The sequence below is a fragment of the Semicossyphus pulcher genome, unplaced genomic scaffold, assembly GCF_022749685.1.
Source record: "Semicossyphus pulcher isolate SPU_LCO1_2020_fin unplaced genomic scaffold, fSemPul1.0.p SCAF_22, whole genome shotgun sequence".
NCBI classification, from domain to species: Eukaryota; Metazoa; Chordata; class Actinopteri; order Labriformes; family Labridae; genus Semicossyphus; species Semicossyphus pulcher.
Window position 1 is genome coordinate 19,150,158 of NW_027211696.1, and position 18,808 is coordinate 19,168,965.

At 42.0% G+C, this 18,808-nt stretch overlaps 1 protein-coding gene across 1 annotated transcript in view; it reads right to left on the minus strand.

The window, feature by feature from the left end:
• The window catches only part of LOC138601823 (membrane-associated phosphatidylinositol transfer protein 2-like), a 41,163-nt gene extending 23,181 nt beyond the window's left edge, over window positions 1-17,982 (minus strand). Inside the window, exons 1-2 of the mRNA XM_069673070.1 lie at window positions 17,677-17,982; window positions 6,649-6,871 (exon numbers count right to left, since the gene is read on the minus strand). Coding sequence (XP_069529171.1) covers window positions 6,649-6,726 — 78 coding nt within the window. The 5' untranslated portion in view covers window positions 6,727-6,871; window positions 17,677-17,982. The remainder of the gene's footprint in view (window positions 1-6,648; window positions 6,872-17,676) is intronic.
• Between the last annotated feature and the right edge of the window lie 826 nt (window positions 17,983-18,808).

An 18,808-nucleotide genomic window follows, 5' to 3' on the forward strand; every position in this document is an offset into this window, starting at 1 on the left:
CAAAGGTTCCTTCAGCTCTTTGCTGTCTGTGTTTCCTACGTCCAGCTGAAGGTCCAGCAGAAAAGAGATGAGCAGTAGAAGCAAAGCGGATATACGGCAGAAACATGATCCTGCGAGTACTCAAGAATCTGAGATGTTGAGCTCTACAAGCCACACCCCAAATGTTCCTGTACCTTAGAAGAGTGCTACTCTCCAAGTAGGGACATTTAAGGAGGTAAATTAATGTTCCAGGAACTTAATTTAGACAGTGTTCCTTGTCTCTTGGGAACATTTCAAAAAACTAAAACTGTATGAGTAAGGCGGACAAGAGAACAATTTTTGGGGAGCTAAGTCGGAGCAAAAACCAAAACAAAAGCAAGTCCAGACTCTTCTCCCTGACACACATCCATCTTTCTCTCACGTTGAGCCCCTCCACTCTGACACAGCACTCCGTCTCTCAGTCAGGTGTTCTCCAACCTTGTAAAATCCACCTCCCTCACAGATCTGGACGGATGATGCAGCAGAAGCAAAGTGATGAGCTGGAAAGAAAAACGCTGCCATGTGGAAGAAAAAGAAACTGCTTGTCTTTTAGTTCTTTCAGTCACATCGCGCCTCTTATTTATACCCTCCATCTGTTCTTCCTCTTTCCTCCAGAGATCTCTTTCTGCTTCAGCACCAAACAATCCAAACTCTGTGAAGTGTTCAGTTTTTACTGATGAGTTCAGGTGAGGCTGACGTTAAAGAAGCTCTTTAAAAACAGATCAATGGTTTCCTTTTCTTCCCGGTTTTTAACCTGCTCTTTTAAAGGCAGCAGATGGTGCGACCCCTCAGATCCTAAAGACTGAGCTGTGTTTAAACCTGTTGCTTCACAGGGGGAGTCCTGGATTACAGCATCAGTTCATAAACACACATCTTCTTAGGAGGCTCTTAGTTAGACTGTGACTGTCTAGGCAATCGCACTCTGCTATAACACATAAAAATGCACACAAAGAGTGTAAATACAGCTGGTAATATATTTAAACGTATTAGGATCTAATACGAGAGCCAAGTTATTTACCTTAAAGTTTTAGGAGAGGCTCTAAACAAGTGCAGAATCCATTCCGCTGCATATGAAATCAAGCGCTCCCTAAACTAACACCCGCTTCCCCAGGGGGCGATGAAGAGGTTTTGGGGGAGCTGGCATGTCATGTGATGAGCGTCCACCTCGCAGCGGCAGTTTAGAGCGGAAGGGTAAACAACAGAGACGGACAGAGAAACTAAAGTCACATGTCTGGAACAGAAGACGAAGAGCTGGTCCCCTGAAGGTTTAGTGCGAGTGATGTTAAAGGTATTATCTCGAAGATTTTCATGTAAATAAATGTCTGTTAAGTCTGTATCTATCGCTGAATGAGGTAACACAATGGTGACTGAGCCTGTGGCCCGCTGATGAAAGCCTTTGTAGTATTACAGACTGGGTGTCTGTGGCAACATTTGTGGAAAAAAATCACAAGCAGCGCCTCCGCTCTCTGCAAGTGTTGCGAGTAAACAGTAATCTACTATGGCTGAACAAACAAAGAAAAGATGGATGACTACAGGTACAACTTCAACAAGAAGTGAAAATCCAAAGAAGAAGAAACAAACTCGACGCTCAGATGAAGCAAACAGTCTGAAAAGGAAAGCGACCGTCAGCGAGGAAAATCAAGAGTTACAACCGGAGCCAACCGTGGACGTCGGGTTAAATTGGGACGTCTCCTCCCGCAATTATCGTCTATTGCTAAAGGTGCTGCCAAAGAGAACGCAACTGAAATCTTCGAGATCAGATCTTTAGGAAGGAAAAATAATCAGCAAAGATGAAACCTGCGTCTGCAAAGTGACACGACTAACTTGTTGAAGCAGCTGAAAAAGAAGCACAAAGTGCAGCGTGATGAGTGTGTGAAGGCCGAGAGGAAGAACGAGCTGCTCCCCGTCCTCCAGCGTCAAGTCAGACATCCAGAACAGAGACGCTATCCACCCAACTCCCAAAGACACATTGAAATTACCCATGATGCACCAATGCAAAGATGCCTAATTAAGGTAGAGAAGCTGATTTTAAGTCTTAGATGCAAAGTTTGTACGAAAGCTGCACAAAAGGGAACTGAAAGAGTTGCTCTGTTAATCTAAATGTTAAAGTACAATATAAAAATGAGTCCCTAAAATTAATGTTGATCTCAGTATTGATCAAAATAATCTTGATGATCATTTTGTGCAGCTCTACATCACAGGTAGCTACACAAACTGCAAACAGAATTCATTAACATAAATCACGTGTAAGGGGATGTTTTAAATTTAAAAAATATAAACAAAAATACGATTTATATTTGCACAAATCAAACATACGGAGCATCAATCCAGCAGGGCATACAGAGAGCCTTCTAGAAACACACCCTGAGGATGCAGCAGGTGCTTTCAGGTGTCGATAATGTGCACCGACTGCATGTTTCAGTCCCCAGGTGACCCAACATCACTTTGATGTAAGATGGTGCTCGGGATAGAAAGCACTGAAGTATTCGCCCTGTGATTTAAATAAATTAATGAGGACTCCGCAGAAGCTTCTACATTTCAATCCGAGCCTGTGCGATGAATGTCAGCCGGCTGCAGACACCGAATCACGGCTCCAAACGGGTGATTGAAAAGCTGTTTTATTCCCTCCGTTGTAACGTGCTGCGGGTCAGGGAACGGCGCCGCATGAATACGAATCGCGGTGATCGTTATTAACAGGCAGAGTGCGGCGCTCGGGGTCAAGAATGAGAGCTCAGATTGAAGACTTCAGGGAGGTGCTATCAGTAATGAAGGTCAGAGGAGGCAAACAGCTGGAAAATTGCTGTAATCTAGCAGGTAATGTAATTTAGGTGAGGAGCTGAGGGCCTCAAATTACCCTCTGCTGCTGCACGGATGAGCCGTATTAATGACAGCATCTGAGAGCTCACAGCAGAGAGAGCAAAGAGTCCAATGTATACAGCGTTTCCACGGGGACGCACGGATCTTTATGCAAACAACAGAGGAGGACTAAATATGAAGCCGATTGTCCTGCCGTCAGCGCCGTAAATATAACCTTCACTTCCTTTCTGCTGCTTCACTGCAAAAAAAACTGTGGAGCTTTTTTAAACCTGGGGATGCTGCGGCCGCTGCTGACGTGTCGTCTTGTGTCATCAGAAATCAGACAAACTTAATACTGAGGTAAAAAAAGAATCCAACATGACGAAGGGGCAATTTCTGCGTGTTTTTCGCAGCCACTAAACCTGCACAAGTAAGACAAAACTCATCTTTATTTATAAAGCTCCTGTCATAGAAACATGCAGCTCAAAGTGCTTCAAACAGACGGAGAATAAAAGTTTACAAAACTAAAAAATTAGAACAGTACAAACAATGACAGACAGTGAAAATCTATCATAGAAATCTGAAAGAGTTTAATTCTCAAAACACCTGCAAAGGAAAACTTGCAACGCTAACATCGCAGCTAAGCTACGGTGCTATCTGCACATAACAATTAGGTTATATAAATATCTTTCAGCCCCTTTTCTGTGCAAATGAGCCTCATTGATAATAAAAGTCCGGCGCTGATAGCTTCAGACAATTAGAGGGAAACTGTTATCAGAGAGGTAGTGGTGCCTGGAGCACATTTTAAACGGCCGTCACACCCAGACTTTACAGTAACCATGACAATAATTACACCTTTGTGTAAGAATAAAATTAGTTGTAAAAACAGTCTGTAAATAATATTGTTATTGTTATATAATATGTTATATCGGTCCAAGGCTATCACACAGAGATGCATCTGTAATAATGAAAGGCTTCCCGATAAGAGCAGTAATGAGCAAAAGCTTCAGTCTACAAGTTTATATGCAACATTTATGCTTTTGTTTATTTGTTTGCAGTCATAAATACAGCCCAGAATAAACAACCACTTCCACTACTACTCGACAAAGGTAGGCCTTCAACACACCTGAAGGTTTATGATATTCTAACTATAAGTTTATGAGCTTTGGCTTCTTCCACATCTCCTCTTACCTCCTCGTGTATCTTTAGTCATTTGTTTGTCCGACTATTTTTTTTCTAATTTTATTTTACAAAATATTCCTGAAAATAAAATCAGAAAAATACAAAACTTCTATGTTTACTTCACTCGACAGCAGGATGGAAGATATTCAGAGGGTATTAATCCACATTTGGTGTTCTAGTGAGTTTTTCCTGGCAACAGGACAGTGTCCCTTTCTCTCCCCCCTCTTTCTCCCTCTCTCTGTCTCTCCCCCCTCTTTCGCTCTCTTTCTGCCCCCCCTCTCTGTCTCTCTCCCCCCTCTTTCTCTGTCGTTCAGTCTTCCGCTTTCAGTCTCTCTCCCCCCTTTCTCCCTCTTTCTCTCTCTTTCAGTCTCCCTCTCTCCGTCTCTCCCCCCTCTTTCTCTCTCTTTCTGTCCCCCCACCCCCGTCTCCCTCTCTGTCTCTATCTCTCTGATGATGGCAGCCACCGCCATGCTGCAGCTGATGTCACCGGTTACTATGGCAACCCAGCATTCAACTGTGACGCTGAGCGGGAGGCGGGGTCCAGCTGTGTATGTGTGTGTTTGTGTGTGTGTGTTTGTGTGTTTGTGTGTTTGTGTGTTTGTGTGTTTGTGTGTGTGTGTGTGTGTGTGTGTGTGTGTGTGTGTGTGTGTGTGTGATGTGATATTCAGGAGGTTTAATGAAGATGTTTTTTGTTTATAACTGTTATTGCACTTAATCTCATATTATCACTGTTTGGTTTTATTTCCTTTATAATTTACATGATCAGTTTTACTTCTCAGGTTTCATTTCCCTCTTTGCAGAAATGTTTTAATCCTGCTTTAATTATGCAAATCGTTTCCCCCTGAGCTCTCTTCCTTTCCGTCCTGCAGATTTGCAGCAAACTGACCTCAAGAAATGTTTCACTTTTATTTTAACACAAGACAGAATTCACGGCAACAGCACACTGATAGTGAGACACTCATCTCACTGAGTGCACATGCTCAGTAACAACCGCTCAGAGTTCACAAGTTCGACTAAATTGACCCTTTGCTAAGTCCCGCCCCCCTTGGTTACTGTTGCTACGCCCGTCAAGCTTTCACACCGGCATGTAAATATTACAGTGTTTTCAACTATAACAGAGAGAGATGTTCCAAAGGGAAATTTCTGGAAAAATAGTTCCCAAACCTCAGAGAGAAGTCGACAGAAAGGACGACACGCACGTGAACGCTACGTCCAGAATATAATCTGTCAGCAGAGCGATGAGAGTGAAGAGGACAGAGAAATCAAGGCAAGAGCTCACCGGTCCCAACGCAAGCGTCAAGCACAGGAATCATCATATACAGGAACAGCAATGTTCTTACACAGCAGGGTGAGTCAATATATTGTTTTATTTTAAGCTAATGTTTAGTTATGACTCCCTATAACTTTAATTATCTAACATGTTTTAGCCCACTGCTAGCAAAACTAAATTATCCCACTTTTTCATTGTGTTTAAAGTGCGTCAGGATTTCTCGCATTTCGTGGGCTTGATCCAAACACTGGATCTCCCAAAGGCTCGACAGGAAAACCACAACAATGGCACAAACACAGGGCTGGTAAAATAAAGGCCGATATCATCAGTGGTGGTAGCGAAGGACAGACAGGATCACAAGCGGAGAACAGCTGACTGTCTTCACCACGTCCGACATCTCTCCTCTTGAGTTTTTATAACCCCCCCCTTCTAAACTTTGAGGATATCTGCTGTCACTTGCAGCGTTTTGGCATTTCTCCTTCTTCTGAAAGCTCGACAGGCTTCCTGCGCCTAGTTACGGTTGCTCACGAAGGATTTGACAGTGGCCGGTCAAGGGAGGGGCTTAGCGAAGGGTAAATTAAACCACAATTATCAGTTATTTTGGTTGTTCAATAAGGAGTTTTGTCTAGACATTCTTTTATTTCCAGCCCACGACCTTCTGAATGTTCGAAGTCACGTCACCATCCTTTTTAGGTGAAAGATTTTTCAGTGTCCTTCTCTTTTTGGAAACAAGCTAAAGTTAGCAGCAGACACTGAAACTTGAGCAGTTTTAACCACAAAGTTTTTCTTTGGAAGAGAAGCAGAAAGCAGAAATGAATACTGAAGGATCATTTTTAGACGTTTATGAATGAAGCAACTGTTCTGATTAATTTAATGGTTGACTTTTAGGCTGATTGTAATGATTTATTCCTCAGTGCTATGTTACGGCTGTGTACATAATTCATCATTATTAGGAGTTAAAGTTAAACGTTTCTTTTGACCTGAACACGCCGGCTGCTTTCACTTTCACCTTCTCTCCTTAAACCAAACATTTCCCTTTTCATTGGGACGTTCTGCTTCTCTCTTTGTTATATGCAAGTTTTTGCACAAATTTCTGAAATGCAACATAATCCTCGGGCATATGGAGCACCATCTGGTCTGCAGGACGACGCTGCCCCTGCGACCCTTTAACCTGCGGCCTCGCTCTGGTACAGTACGACACGATGACACCTTAAACTCCTGACCTCTGCAGCTCACACACAAACCTGAACTCATGTTGTAGGAACAACATCAGATTTAACTCTACCGTGTACAACAACACAGACTTCTCATTCATTTTAGATTAAAAAAACAGCTTTGTTTCTTTGGTACGGTGTGTGATGATGTTGTGAAGAAGCACTCACCTGGATCATGTAGAGCTGAGCGATGCGGTACTCCTCCACGCTCATCGGCATGGGGATACGATACTCCTTGATCAGCATGGTTGTGCTTGATTTGAGCCGAGTGTGTGCGTGTTTGTGTGTTTGTATCCAAAAGAGGGTAAGGAGTGTGAGAGGGTGGACGCTCCTCTTCGCTACCCGAGCAGCATGTTCACACAGCGAGGACGGGAGTCATCGTTAGTCACACCTGAGAGGACGGAAGGAAAAGACAACAGACTTTAAATGAGATAAAAGCACAAAGAAAATGTGAGTTTGAGCTTCCAGCTCGACTTACAAACCCAGCAGAGGAGTTAGAATGTTTGTCTCAAGGATTAAAGCGCCGTACACAAGCCGACACATCCGGTGTGTGTCATGAAGCCCGCCCACAGATCTGTTACAAGGTAATCCACTGACCCAGCAACATCCCTGAAATCCCCCCGCAACCTAGATCCCGACGCGCTACACGCTGAAGATCCAGCCAAGTTGCTGTGGTCATTGTAGTCTTTAAATCCCACTGTTTGTAGTTTACGCCAGTGCTTAATTTTCCTGCATCTGCAGCCTGATACTCCACTTTATTTATTCAACACATGCAGTTACTTTTAATCTTACAGACGAGTATTTAACATTTTAAACATGATTATATAAAAGGATGCATTTTTCAGAGCACAAAGTCTGTTCATCAGAGTTTTTATAATAACAGCAGAACCAAATTATGGACACAAAAAAATCCCCTTTTCAGGTCGTATTTTTGGTAAAGAGTTGATTATTTGTAAACCCTGCAGACAAGGAGCGATGTTATCATTCATCTGGAGTCATGATTAGGCCCACCTGATTCGCACGGGACTAGTATTACCTGGGGACCTCTAGTAATTTAATATAATATTTGCAGAGGTTGTCTGTGATCCTAATCCTGTGCAAATCGGCATCTCAGTAATCTGTTGTAGAATCTTTTTTTCTGCCGTGTGTTTGTTATCTCCGCACCTCCTTCCTGGTCGAGAAATATCGAGGCTGCGGTGGAAACACACGAGAAGTTCTGACAGCATTTTGGGGGCGAATAAAGGAGGCTCATGAGGACACATTCACAGAACGAGCAAACGGGAATCCAACACGAGCGAAATCTCAAAATGGATGAGATGAGATGGATGATATGCATGGCAACATGCGGGAAGGAACGCTTTTCTATCTTTCAACAGGAATTTGAATTAAACACAAGATACTATAGATAGAGAAAAAGAGAGGGAGAATGACAGAGAGAAGAGTTTGTAGAGAGAGGTGTGTTAGGGCAGAGCCAGGGCGAGGTGCACTGCTCTGGGCTAGCCCTCAACCTCCCCCGGATCGGGCTGTACGCTCTACCTCTCCCTACACCCTCATTTTCATGAGGGAAGAGAGAGCAAGGAAGAGCAGCGAGAGCCAGCACATCAACAGGGTCATTATGTGAAGCCTTCACAGTTTCAATCACATCCGGGGGGATGATGTCTGTAAAGGGGTCATTTCTAAATCACGAGGTCTCCAGGTAATACTAGTCCCGTGCGAATATGGCTTCAGTCTAATAGTCTCTCTCTTTTTGCTCTGTTTTTGGTCTCCACCATCTCCTAAAAGAAACATCCGTCTCTCCTTAGCAGCTACATTCTTCATTAATTTAACCAGCTAGTCTCTAACTTTATCTGATCATCTGTAGCTTGTGCAGACGCAATTCTGTTTTGAATCGAGTCTTATTTACGAAGCTCAAACCGTTGTTTTCAAGACATAAATAACATTTGTGGATATATTTTTAAAATAAAGACATGGGGGAGGGGTAAACAACTAGCCTGTCGGAGGGAACAAACTCCACCCTCCATGCTACACCTCTAAAGCATGCTAATTAATGCTTTACAACCTCCTGTTAGCAGAAAGACTCCAGGAGGTGAGAAGAAATAGACCCGTGCAAAAACCTCTGTGCCTTTCCATTGCACTGAGTCATGCCAACCAGTGTCTATTGCTTCCATCTTTTATGCTAAGCTAAGCTAACCAGCTGCTGAATGTGGCTTCATATTCAGTGCACAGATATAAGAGTGGTATCATTCTTCTCATCAGGCTCTTGGCAGGAATGAGACTCAGTGTAATTTAATTGCTGAGCTGTAGGACAAGAAAAAGACAACATCACCCAAAAACACATTTGGACAGTTTGGACGTGCAAACACAATTTGATCCCGGCTGCCCTCAAGTTTGAGCTTACACCCAAATAAGGTGGTTTAGATCGTTTGCATAAACCTGCAAATAGCCACCTAGTAACGGCTCGCCCACTCCCTAAACCAACACTTGCATCTTTTCCTCCAACATTCACACCCGCCTGTTTGAACGGCAGAGACAGAGCGAAGACGAGGAGGTCACATGACGAAGGCTCCTTAATCTGAGGCAGATTAAGACGAGCTGCAGAGCTCACGCTGTGTTTACATGGAGCAGGAAAGAGGAGGAGCTGAAGTGTCAAATTAAAAGAGGTGTGTGTGTGTGTGTGTGTGTGTGTGTGCAGGTTGCGTCACATAGTCCATCTGTGCGTGATTAGCCTGTACATGTTTGGTCAAGCTGCTGCAGCAGATGAACCGTAGAGGTCAGGAGGTACGGAGTGACAGTGAACGCAGCCTGATGATCTTCCTGCTAACAACACAGCGCTTCGTTAGACTTTTAGCTCTTCGTTCATATTTCAAAGTAAGCTACATTAGCAGCGTGTTGGTCTGTTCGTCAGCAGGAGCAACGAAATGGATGCAGTGCCTGGAAATCTGGTGCAAACATTGAATCTTACAAACATTGGTCATCCTCTGACTTGCTCTCTAGACATGATATTGATATTTAAGGTTTAGAGTGAAACGTCTTAACGATCGGGGGTTGCACGGTGGTGCAGTGGCTAGCGCTGTCGCCTCACAGTTAGAAGGTTCCGGGTTTGAATCCCGGTTCTGACACAGCAAGCCTTTCTATGTGGAGCATGTTCTCCCCGTGCATGTGTGGGTTCCCTCCGGGTTCTCCGGCTTCCTCCCACAGTCCAAAGACATGCTCGTTAGGCTCACTGGTGACTCTAAAATTGCCCATAGGTGTGAATGTGAGTGTGAAAGGTTGTTTGTCTCTGTATGTCAGCCATGCAATTGACTGTCGCGGCCCAGGTGTAACCCCGCCTCTCGCCCAATGACAGCTGTGATAGGCTCCAGCCCTCCTGCAAAACATTGTAGATTTGGAGGCGGTTGCCCTCGAGTCCTCCAAATCCCAGTGAAACTTCCTGCATGACATTTTCCGCTCTTTAATTCCTTTGATGCACAATATAACCAACAGCTACAGGTAATAAAACCTGCAGCGTGTGTACGAGCATGATTGAACCTTTAAATCCACGCAGCTCTCCGGAGGCTGAAATGTTGGACCTGCTGAGGTTTGAGCTCTGACACAATCACAGCAGAGAGACGGAGTTTCTACTGAATCCAGAGAAGAAGAAGAAGAAGTCCTTGACCCACAGAGGAGCCGCTAAATATAGAGACACAGTAATCCCCATAAAGCAGAGAGTGAGACAGAGACAGATGAAAAGTGACACACAGACGGACGCACTGACGGACAGACGGGTAGAGCCATGCATGAAGACCGAGCCCTTTTGTTTTTTTTATTGCCTCCATCCGCTGAGTGAGTCAGCACATCAGCTGCAGCCTGAACCCAGCGAGAGAGATCAAAACGAACTACAGAGGCGGAGAGAGAGGAGGTTCCTGGAGCTCATTACTAGAAAGATGCTTCTAGAAAAAATGTCAGTCTTTTATATGGATGTTAAATTAATATTTTTGGGGTTTAGACTGTGAAACCTTTCCCTCCTTTTTACTGGTTTTTATTGTCTTGAATTGTGAAAGGATTGGAGAATTTATTCACATCGATAGAAATCATATTTTGCAGCCGTATCTCGGAGGTCAAAATTGAAGCTGATTTGGCGCTTCTGAGCTCATCGTTTTTGCTTTTATGGATCAGAGACTTCACCTCTTTGTTTCACGCTTCAGCAGGCCGCTGTTTTCAGAGAAAAGGCTTCAAAAAAGTTGGTGAAAGGAAGTAAAACAGCTTATTCTTGATCTAGATAAAGCGCTGTCTTCTTTTGAACACATCACCCACTTTAATAAAAGTAATTCCACATGTAAAGTAATTTACAACAAAGATTAAGCAAACTAGAGCTGTAATTTTAGTCAACTGTGCTCCAAAATGCACCATACTACAATACGATACTAGTAAACGATACTCGTTACCACGGCAATAAAACACAGAAGTCAGTGGGGAAAAAAAGAGGTAATTTTCTTACGTTTAATTTCCCACCTTCACACAGTGCTGCTACAGAAAACACTTAAACACCAGCTCATCTGACAGACTGTACATAGTTATTTTAAGGATTAATGAGCAGGCTTTCCATATTCAAATATTCCCTCTTCATCATCACTCATCATCCAGGAGAAGTGTGAGCTGGTGTCTGTGTCTGCAGAGGGTCTGCCCTCCAGCTGTGTTTCTATTCTCTTTCTTATTCTGCTGTTTGGGACGTTTCTGGACGTCCATCGCTGGCCGAGGTCTGGAGCTCAGCCGCAGGTCGGGACGACATGAAAACATTTCTGTCTGTCTCTCTGCTCTCCGCCTGTCTTTCACGTTTGCATCTTTATGAGACGTGACGTTCTGTGAGAACAGTCCGCTGTGTCGTTGCTGTATCAGAGCTCCAGGTGAGAGAGGGCGGAGCAGACAGACAAACATTCGACTTCAGCCTATAAAATCTAAACCCTGTACCTTCCTGCGGGGTCGTACGGAGGTGTAGGCGTGTTAGTTTGTTGTTTAACCAGCGTGAAACAATCAGAAAATAACGTCTTAGTTCTCTGTTGCTTTATTTACATTAGCGGCGCTCGCTCTCTTCACTTCCTGTCTATGTCGCTCGGCCACAGCTGCTCTCTCTCTCTTTTGCTCGCGGCAGCTATGGGTTGAAAATCTGATGTAGATCCGATGTTTTTTTTTAAAGCTTCGGTACCGTTTGGTGCTATTGAATGTAAAAATAACGGACATTGTATCGTTTTAAAACACATGGTATTGAAACGTGCAGGACTAGCTTGTGGAGCATTTAGCAGCTAAGGAGCCTGCATGACTACTGGAATTAAATCCATCAGTTGGACACAAACACAACTGTGACTTGTTGCTCAATATGTGCTGGATATGTTAATGAGTCACTGAGTTAAACATACAACAGTATTGTATTCAAGGCTTAGGGTATAAGCAAATTTATGCCAATCAATATCCTATTAAAAAACTAGAGTAAAAGTTCAAAATTAATAATATAACCTGTGATAGAAACATAAAGAACATTGATAATAATTCATAAATAATATTATAAAAACTCTTCATGTTATACAATGAGTCTACTACATAAGCGTGTGTGTATTTCAGTGTAAGCCACATAACCCAGGTTCACCTCAGTCCTCACTGACTCCCTGAGCACTTACCCCTGAAAGGAGAACATTAACATTCTGGGCTCAGAGTTGGCAGGAAACCACAAACTTCAATTACACTTTTCAGAATAAAAGAAAGTGCTTAATCAATATGTGATGTAATGCGTTTCATCTCAACATCCTTCAGCATCTCTTTCTCAGTACGGCTCCTTTCCCGCTCATTACTTTGGAAACGTCCGCTGAGTTGAACCCTAAATAAAGTTGTCACGGGCTGACGGCCAATTTCCCGCAGAGCTACAAAATAAAAGCACGGAGGAAATTAGCTTTTCCTGTGTACGTCGTTGTACTCTAATCCATTTAGCTGATGAAGTTTGCACCTTGTGTTACAGTGTTAGTAATAAAACAGGGAGCCAATCAGAAAAGGTAGATTGGCTTATAAAGAAACAACAGTGAGAACTGCTGGTGCAATGTGTCAATCATTTTTATGATTTTAGTTTATTTAGCTTGAGTTTGTTTCACACAAACATACACAAATTCAAAGCACATGAAGAAACATAAAAACAGAGAGTAGGTGTGGTAGAAAAATTTAAATTTAAGCACCTAAAAGAAATAGAAAAAGAAACAAACAAACTTAATATCAATTTTTCTAATAAAATATACAAGAATTATTGCTGTATCCATGAAATGAATATTAATTTCTTCAAGTGGTCATTTTTATTCAAAATTAAATGTTTTCGCAGCAGAGAAAGCCTGACTAGTGGGGTTGTTATGTCATTGTGAGTTATTATTTACAAAATATCTTAAAGAAAAACTTCCTAGCAAACATTACATTAGCTACGAGGTAAATTTCAAGCTAGCATTACATTAGCTGGGAATTTACGCTTTTCATATTGTATCATTCAATTTCAAAGAACTTTTTTTATCCATTATAAAACACGTAGCCTAATTTGTGTTAAAGCACTGGTGCATACAGAACACATAACCGGACAGACTACAAATAAAGAGTAGACGACGTACATAAAGTGCAGCTTAATAAATAACAGTTAAAAATGCCACCAGTACAATTAAGTTAGCATAAAAATGTTGAGAAATAATACAAAACACGGTCAAGCACCCAGACTAGCTCAGGCGTATCAATGCAGTAATAATAGCCCCTTACTAGCTAACTGTAATATCAGCTAGTGAGTGGCTGAACGCTTACATTAGCTGTTGTCTAAACATAGCAAACAAATCATCAAATATATTGTTATAACTTGAAATATGGCCATATTTCCTTCTCGATTTTCACCTTTTATTCACATAATAACAGCATTTGACTATTCAGCCAGGTACTCTAACAGCACTATTAGCTAACAAGTGGCTGTATGCTAATGTTAGCTTGTATTGGGCAGTAACAAGGCTAAAAATAGCATCTTTAGCAGTTTAACTCCATTTCTCAGAAGCTTGTTGCTACCGTCACTGTTTTTTTAATCAAATAGCTTTTCAACTCTTATTTTTTTTAAACATGTAGTGCTAATGTTGTGCTAATATTAGCTGTTGTCTGACTGTAGCTAATGGGTTATCAAATATGTTATTTACTTGAAATAGGTCCAGATTTCCGTCTAGATTTTCACCATTTATTGACGTAATAACAGCATTTGAGCATTCAGCCAATCCTAGCATTAGCTAGTAAGTGACTGTATGCTAATGTTAGCGGTCTGTCTGTAGTTAAGGGGTTTTCAAATATGTTGTTTTAACTTGATTTAACTCAGGATTTTCATCGTTCATTGACATTTTAACAGCATTTGAGCATTCAGCAACATCCTAACTGTCTATTAATGCCTGTATGCTAATGTTAGCCGTTGTCTGAACATAGCTAATGGGTTATCAAATATGTTTTTTTAACCTGCAATATGGCTAAATATGTCTGTGGATTTTCACAGTTTGTTTTTTTAGTTGCTTATCAGTAAATAAGTAAGTTACCCTAAATTAAAACAACTTCCAACCTGGATGTCGTCAGAGTAAAATGGCGGCTGTGTGAATATGGTCAATTAAGCTCATAGCCGAAAATCACAGTCAGTGCCCGCTCCGCCTCCGCAAAGGAAGTAACCGTCTCATCTGCTCTAAGAGCAGCTTGACTGGCTGCCAGCTGCTCTCCATCAAACTCCTGTGTGATGCAGACTGAGGAGGCCTACAGGCTAAACTGCACCAAATCTGCCACCGAGGCAACAGACTCACAGAAAAACAGCTCTGCTCCATTAAACACAGCACGGCCTGCCAGCAGCTCGTTCCCAGAGGCCGACTTTCTGCTCAGCCGAGCCCCTGAAAAACGAACCCCGGCCTTCAATCCCACCATTCACATTAAAGTCTAACCCTGCGAGCAGCAAAGAGACAGACTGTGAGTGTCTGAGCCTGAATGTCAAGAGCTGAGACCACTTATCTCCAGAGCCGGCTATTTACTCTCCTCTTTGCCCTTTACAGCCTTTTTTTTTTTTTTTTTTACAGCCAACACTGCTAAATATCCATGTTCTGTAGAAATGCAATATTATAACTTAACACTTATAAAAGAGTCAGATTGACAGCCTTAAATCTTAAATTCTGCTATAACTGATGTGTTCTTTAATTGGGGGCCAGAGAGCTTAACTTATTATCCAACCTCTGGATTTTCACTGTTTATTGACATAACCTCCTAGCTAACGGTACTATTAGCTAGTAAGTGGCTGTATGCTAATGTTAGCTAGTAGTTGCTACTAGCAAACACAAAGCCTACAATAAATACAGAGCAACATTATCTTTCATTTGGATTGAGGTTTGTCACCTTTTGATGAAAGTTAGTTTAACATTCATCATCCCTTTAACTCCTGAGGGAAATGTCTCGCTCTTTAGCTGCTAAATGCTCCACTTTCTTTAACCAGCTAGTTGCTATACCTGTTGCTGTTTGGCGAACGGCAGTTTATCAGTATTCTACTTTTATCCTTTCTTGCTTCTGTGGGAAACAACACAACAAGCTGAAAGATGCTAAAAGTCTAAATCAGAATCTACCTGTAAACTTTTTCGCAGCATGCAAACACATCAGCCAAAACTAACGAGCGAGCCATGAGTAGCAGTAATGCTAAACAAAGAAGTTAGCGCCCGACGTTTGTGAGAATTAACCGTAATCCTAGACTATCAACTGGTAGCACAGGTTAAAAGTGTAGCAGCCATCTTTACACAAGTAATGTTAGCATTAAAATAGAGAATGTGGGCATAAATAAAATATGCATTTAAAAGTTTGCATGAAAAAACATTGCTAGCATGGAAAGACAATGATGTTAGCATGAAAAGGGTAATGTTAGCATGAAATAAGTGAGATAAGCTAGATTTTTACTCTAGAAAAATAGTGAAGGTTAGCATGTAAGAAAAGAATGTTAGCATGAACTAATAACGTTAACATCAGCATAAAAAACACCAGCATTAAAAATAAATCATTGAATTATATATAAAAACTTCTCTCTCAGTAACTCTGGCTTGCTTTCCACCCATGCCTGCATGAACGTCTCACATTGACATCACATTGAGGTCTATATGCGAGTCTATAAGTCATTTATTTAATGTGTGATGGTCATGTTTAATTCATGAAAAGCAATGCTACTTTAAATTCCTTAGAACATATTGGGGGGAGGGGGAAGTAAAATATGAACCATATATACTCCTTTCTGTAAAACTGCAATCTCACATGCTCTAGAAACCAGAAGAGCAAGAAGCCAATGCATCATGTGTTTCTCACACATCACAGTGGGATGCACCAGGATGCATCTGATTCAGCGGTTAGAGGGGCTGCATGAGTCGTGCTGCGCCGACAAGATCCCCTGACGGGATCTGACTCTGCTTTTAATAATAATCATAAAGACACAGAGATCAAAACATAAACATCCAACAGCATGTGGAGAAACATGTCTGCGAATAAGATTATGTCTGCCTCTCACACGGGAAGGCCAGAGGATGACAAACACTCAATTCTTAAGGTTTCAAGAAATCCCAAAGAGTCAGGTACTGAACGAATTGAGGATTGAGGCACCTAAAACCTCTGAAATTTGACTTGAAATATTAAAAATTCATACACAATATCAAAGCTGAGGGTTTCATAAAGCACCCACAAAAATAAACCTTCACAACTATAAGAAAAACAGACCATAGTGCTGTTTAGACCATTTCTCAAGACCGTGTGGGCGTGGTCGATCACATTTTGATTGACCAGAGAGATCTGGCTCCGCCCGTAACCATTACACATGTGACAATTAGCAGCGTTCCAATCAAAAGAGGAACCAGAAGCCATCTGAAAAATACTCATTTCAATGAGTTACTGAATGGCGAGTTACAAAATGTTTTGCTTTGCTATCCATATCCAAGTTAGCAGTTAGCATACACATGCAAGGTTAGCGGAGAAGCTATGAAGGCTATGCTAAGTGACGGCTCTGTCGTGTTAGCTTGTGCTATGTTATCACAGAAAAAAACTTTCTCCAGCGACGCAACAGCTGAAAGCAAAAGACAAACAGCGGCCTGAATTAAACTTAAAGTTAGCTGAAAAACAGAGATAATAGCCACTAGCGGACTATGCTAACGCTGGTTGTAAACAGCTGATTAGTTGCAGTATGACTACTCTTATTATTTGTTTGCAGAATTCATTTTTTGTTAATAATATCCAAGCTTAACCACGCCCAATTCAAACCCAATTTTAGAAACTTAAATGACAATATTTCCAATTTGGTACGAATTTCGAATCCTTTTAAGATGCTAACCATTACGTACATAAGACCCAAAATGACATACCTAGAAGGCTAGTTGTTCTGATATAGATATTGGTATCATACTGGCCTCTGGAACTGTCTAAAAATGTGGAATCGGTATCGGCGAGTGTGCAAGTCAATGTACTGATCTGATATAATAACCAAATATCCCCAAAAAATCAACAGGTTTCATGTAAATTATCATGTGAACATAACAAACAACAATAGTGTGGTGCTAGCGGAGAGTATAATGTTAGTCAAAGCTAGAAGATTGTTAGCAATCAGTGTTTTTCCACCTCTTATTAGGAATATGTTTTATCCCATTAGCATCAAAGGAGTACTCAATATTGGCCAATACTTCAATCTTGGTATCAGGGAGGAATTCAGCGGCTATAACACCTGCAAAATATTGACAGTAAAAACGACCAAAAGAGGCTCTCATTCAAATGTTATTTAACGCCTTTTCCGTGCTAAAGTATCACCTCCTGTACTGATTGATTTCCTCCCAGCAGCTTGCAGCACTCAGAGAAGAGAAACTCCCTGAACGTGCCGCACATCCAAACTACCAACATGGACATTTTACATGTTGCAGAGAAGAGACGTCGCTAAAGCAGTCACACCGATAACTCGCGCATGTCAAACATGAAGGAATCTCTTGTCACAGTCATGTTTTTCCTTGCAGAGGAAATTATGAAACTCCCCGTCTCAAACAGCAGCCACCTGCAGATCCTCAAACCTAACGTGTCTTTGCATCTGTGAGTCTGGACTCGTGTCAAACAGGCCGGCGTCCATGTTGGAAAAAACAGCTCAGACATGTTTGCAGCATTTTTGAAAGACAGCAGAAGGAAACACACCTCACCACAGCTTCAAAACATGAGCAGAAGGGCGGCTGCAGATCCTGGTCCCACAGAGACCACCAGCATCCTTCCTTCTCATCCCTGCACCCGCTGCTGTCTCCCCCAATCCTCCCCCCTTCATCGGGGGAAGGAGCTCCGTTTTAATATCCTCGCTGAAATAAGAGAAGCTATCGATTCTCCACCTTTCCTTCTCCTCTTCCTCCCTTCATCCACCTCTCTTCTGTTTCCCCCTTTTCTTTTTCACTCCCCCCTTCTCCTCTCTGTCTCCACCTCCTCCTGACTGAGGCAGCTCTGTTACCATGGAGACGCATGAGGCTGAGCCCCGATTGGTGGGGTTTGTTGTGATGCAGGGGAGTCTGTGGTGCAGCCCAACAGATTGATTGCCTTTTCCAGAGCACATCGTTCTCCGGCGCGCGCGGCCACAATCAGCTCTCTGCTGGTTTAATGATCGCCGGGCAGAGAGGAAGTTTGTCACAGATGTTCAGGAATTTTGTTCAAATAGAAACCAAAATTAAATATAACAATAACTCCATGTGTTTTTATTGTAAATCTCATAATCTTAATGATACAATTTAACCACAGAGAGCTACATATTCAAAGTTGTTCACTAATATAAATCCTCTTTGATCTTGCCCCCTCCTAACTCTGTCACCTCCTTCGCCAACACACTCCCACCCGCAACCTCAGATCTACCGACGCCAACCTCCTCAACCCTGTCACTCGATCCAAACACCGGACTCGGGGGGACAGAGCCTTTTCCATCGCCGTCCCCAACACCTCAGAAACTCCCTCACTCTTTCAAAACTAAGACCTACCTATTTAAATCTGCTTGATCTGTGATCTCTAAATATGTCTTTTTTATCTTTTTCTTTCCCTTATATACATATAAATATATACATACAGTATATATATATATATATATATATACTTAAGACTATATTTAAGTACCTTTAAAGCACTATAGAAAAATGTATATTAAGGTATTACTGTGTGCATAGTTCTAGTATTATTTATTTTACTTGTAAAATCAAGAGTTACAACCGGAGCCAACCGTGGACGTCACACATGCAGCACTGTCTGGATATCTGGGAAGTGTGCTCCCGCAGTTACCTTTTATCGCCATCAGTGC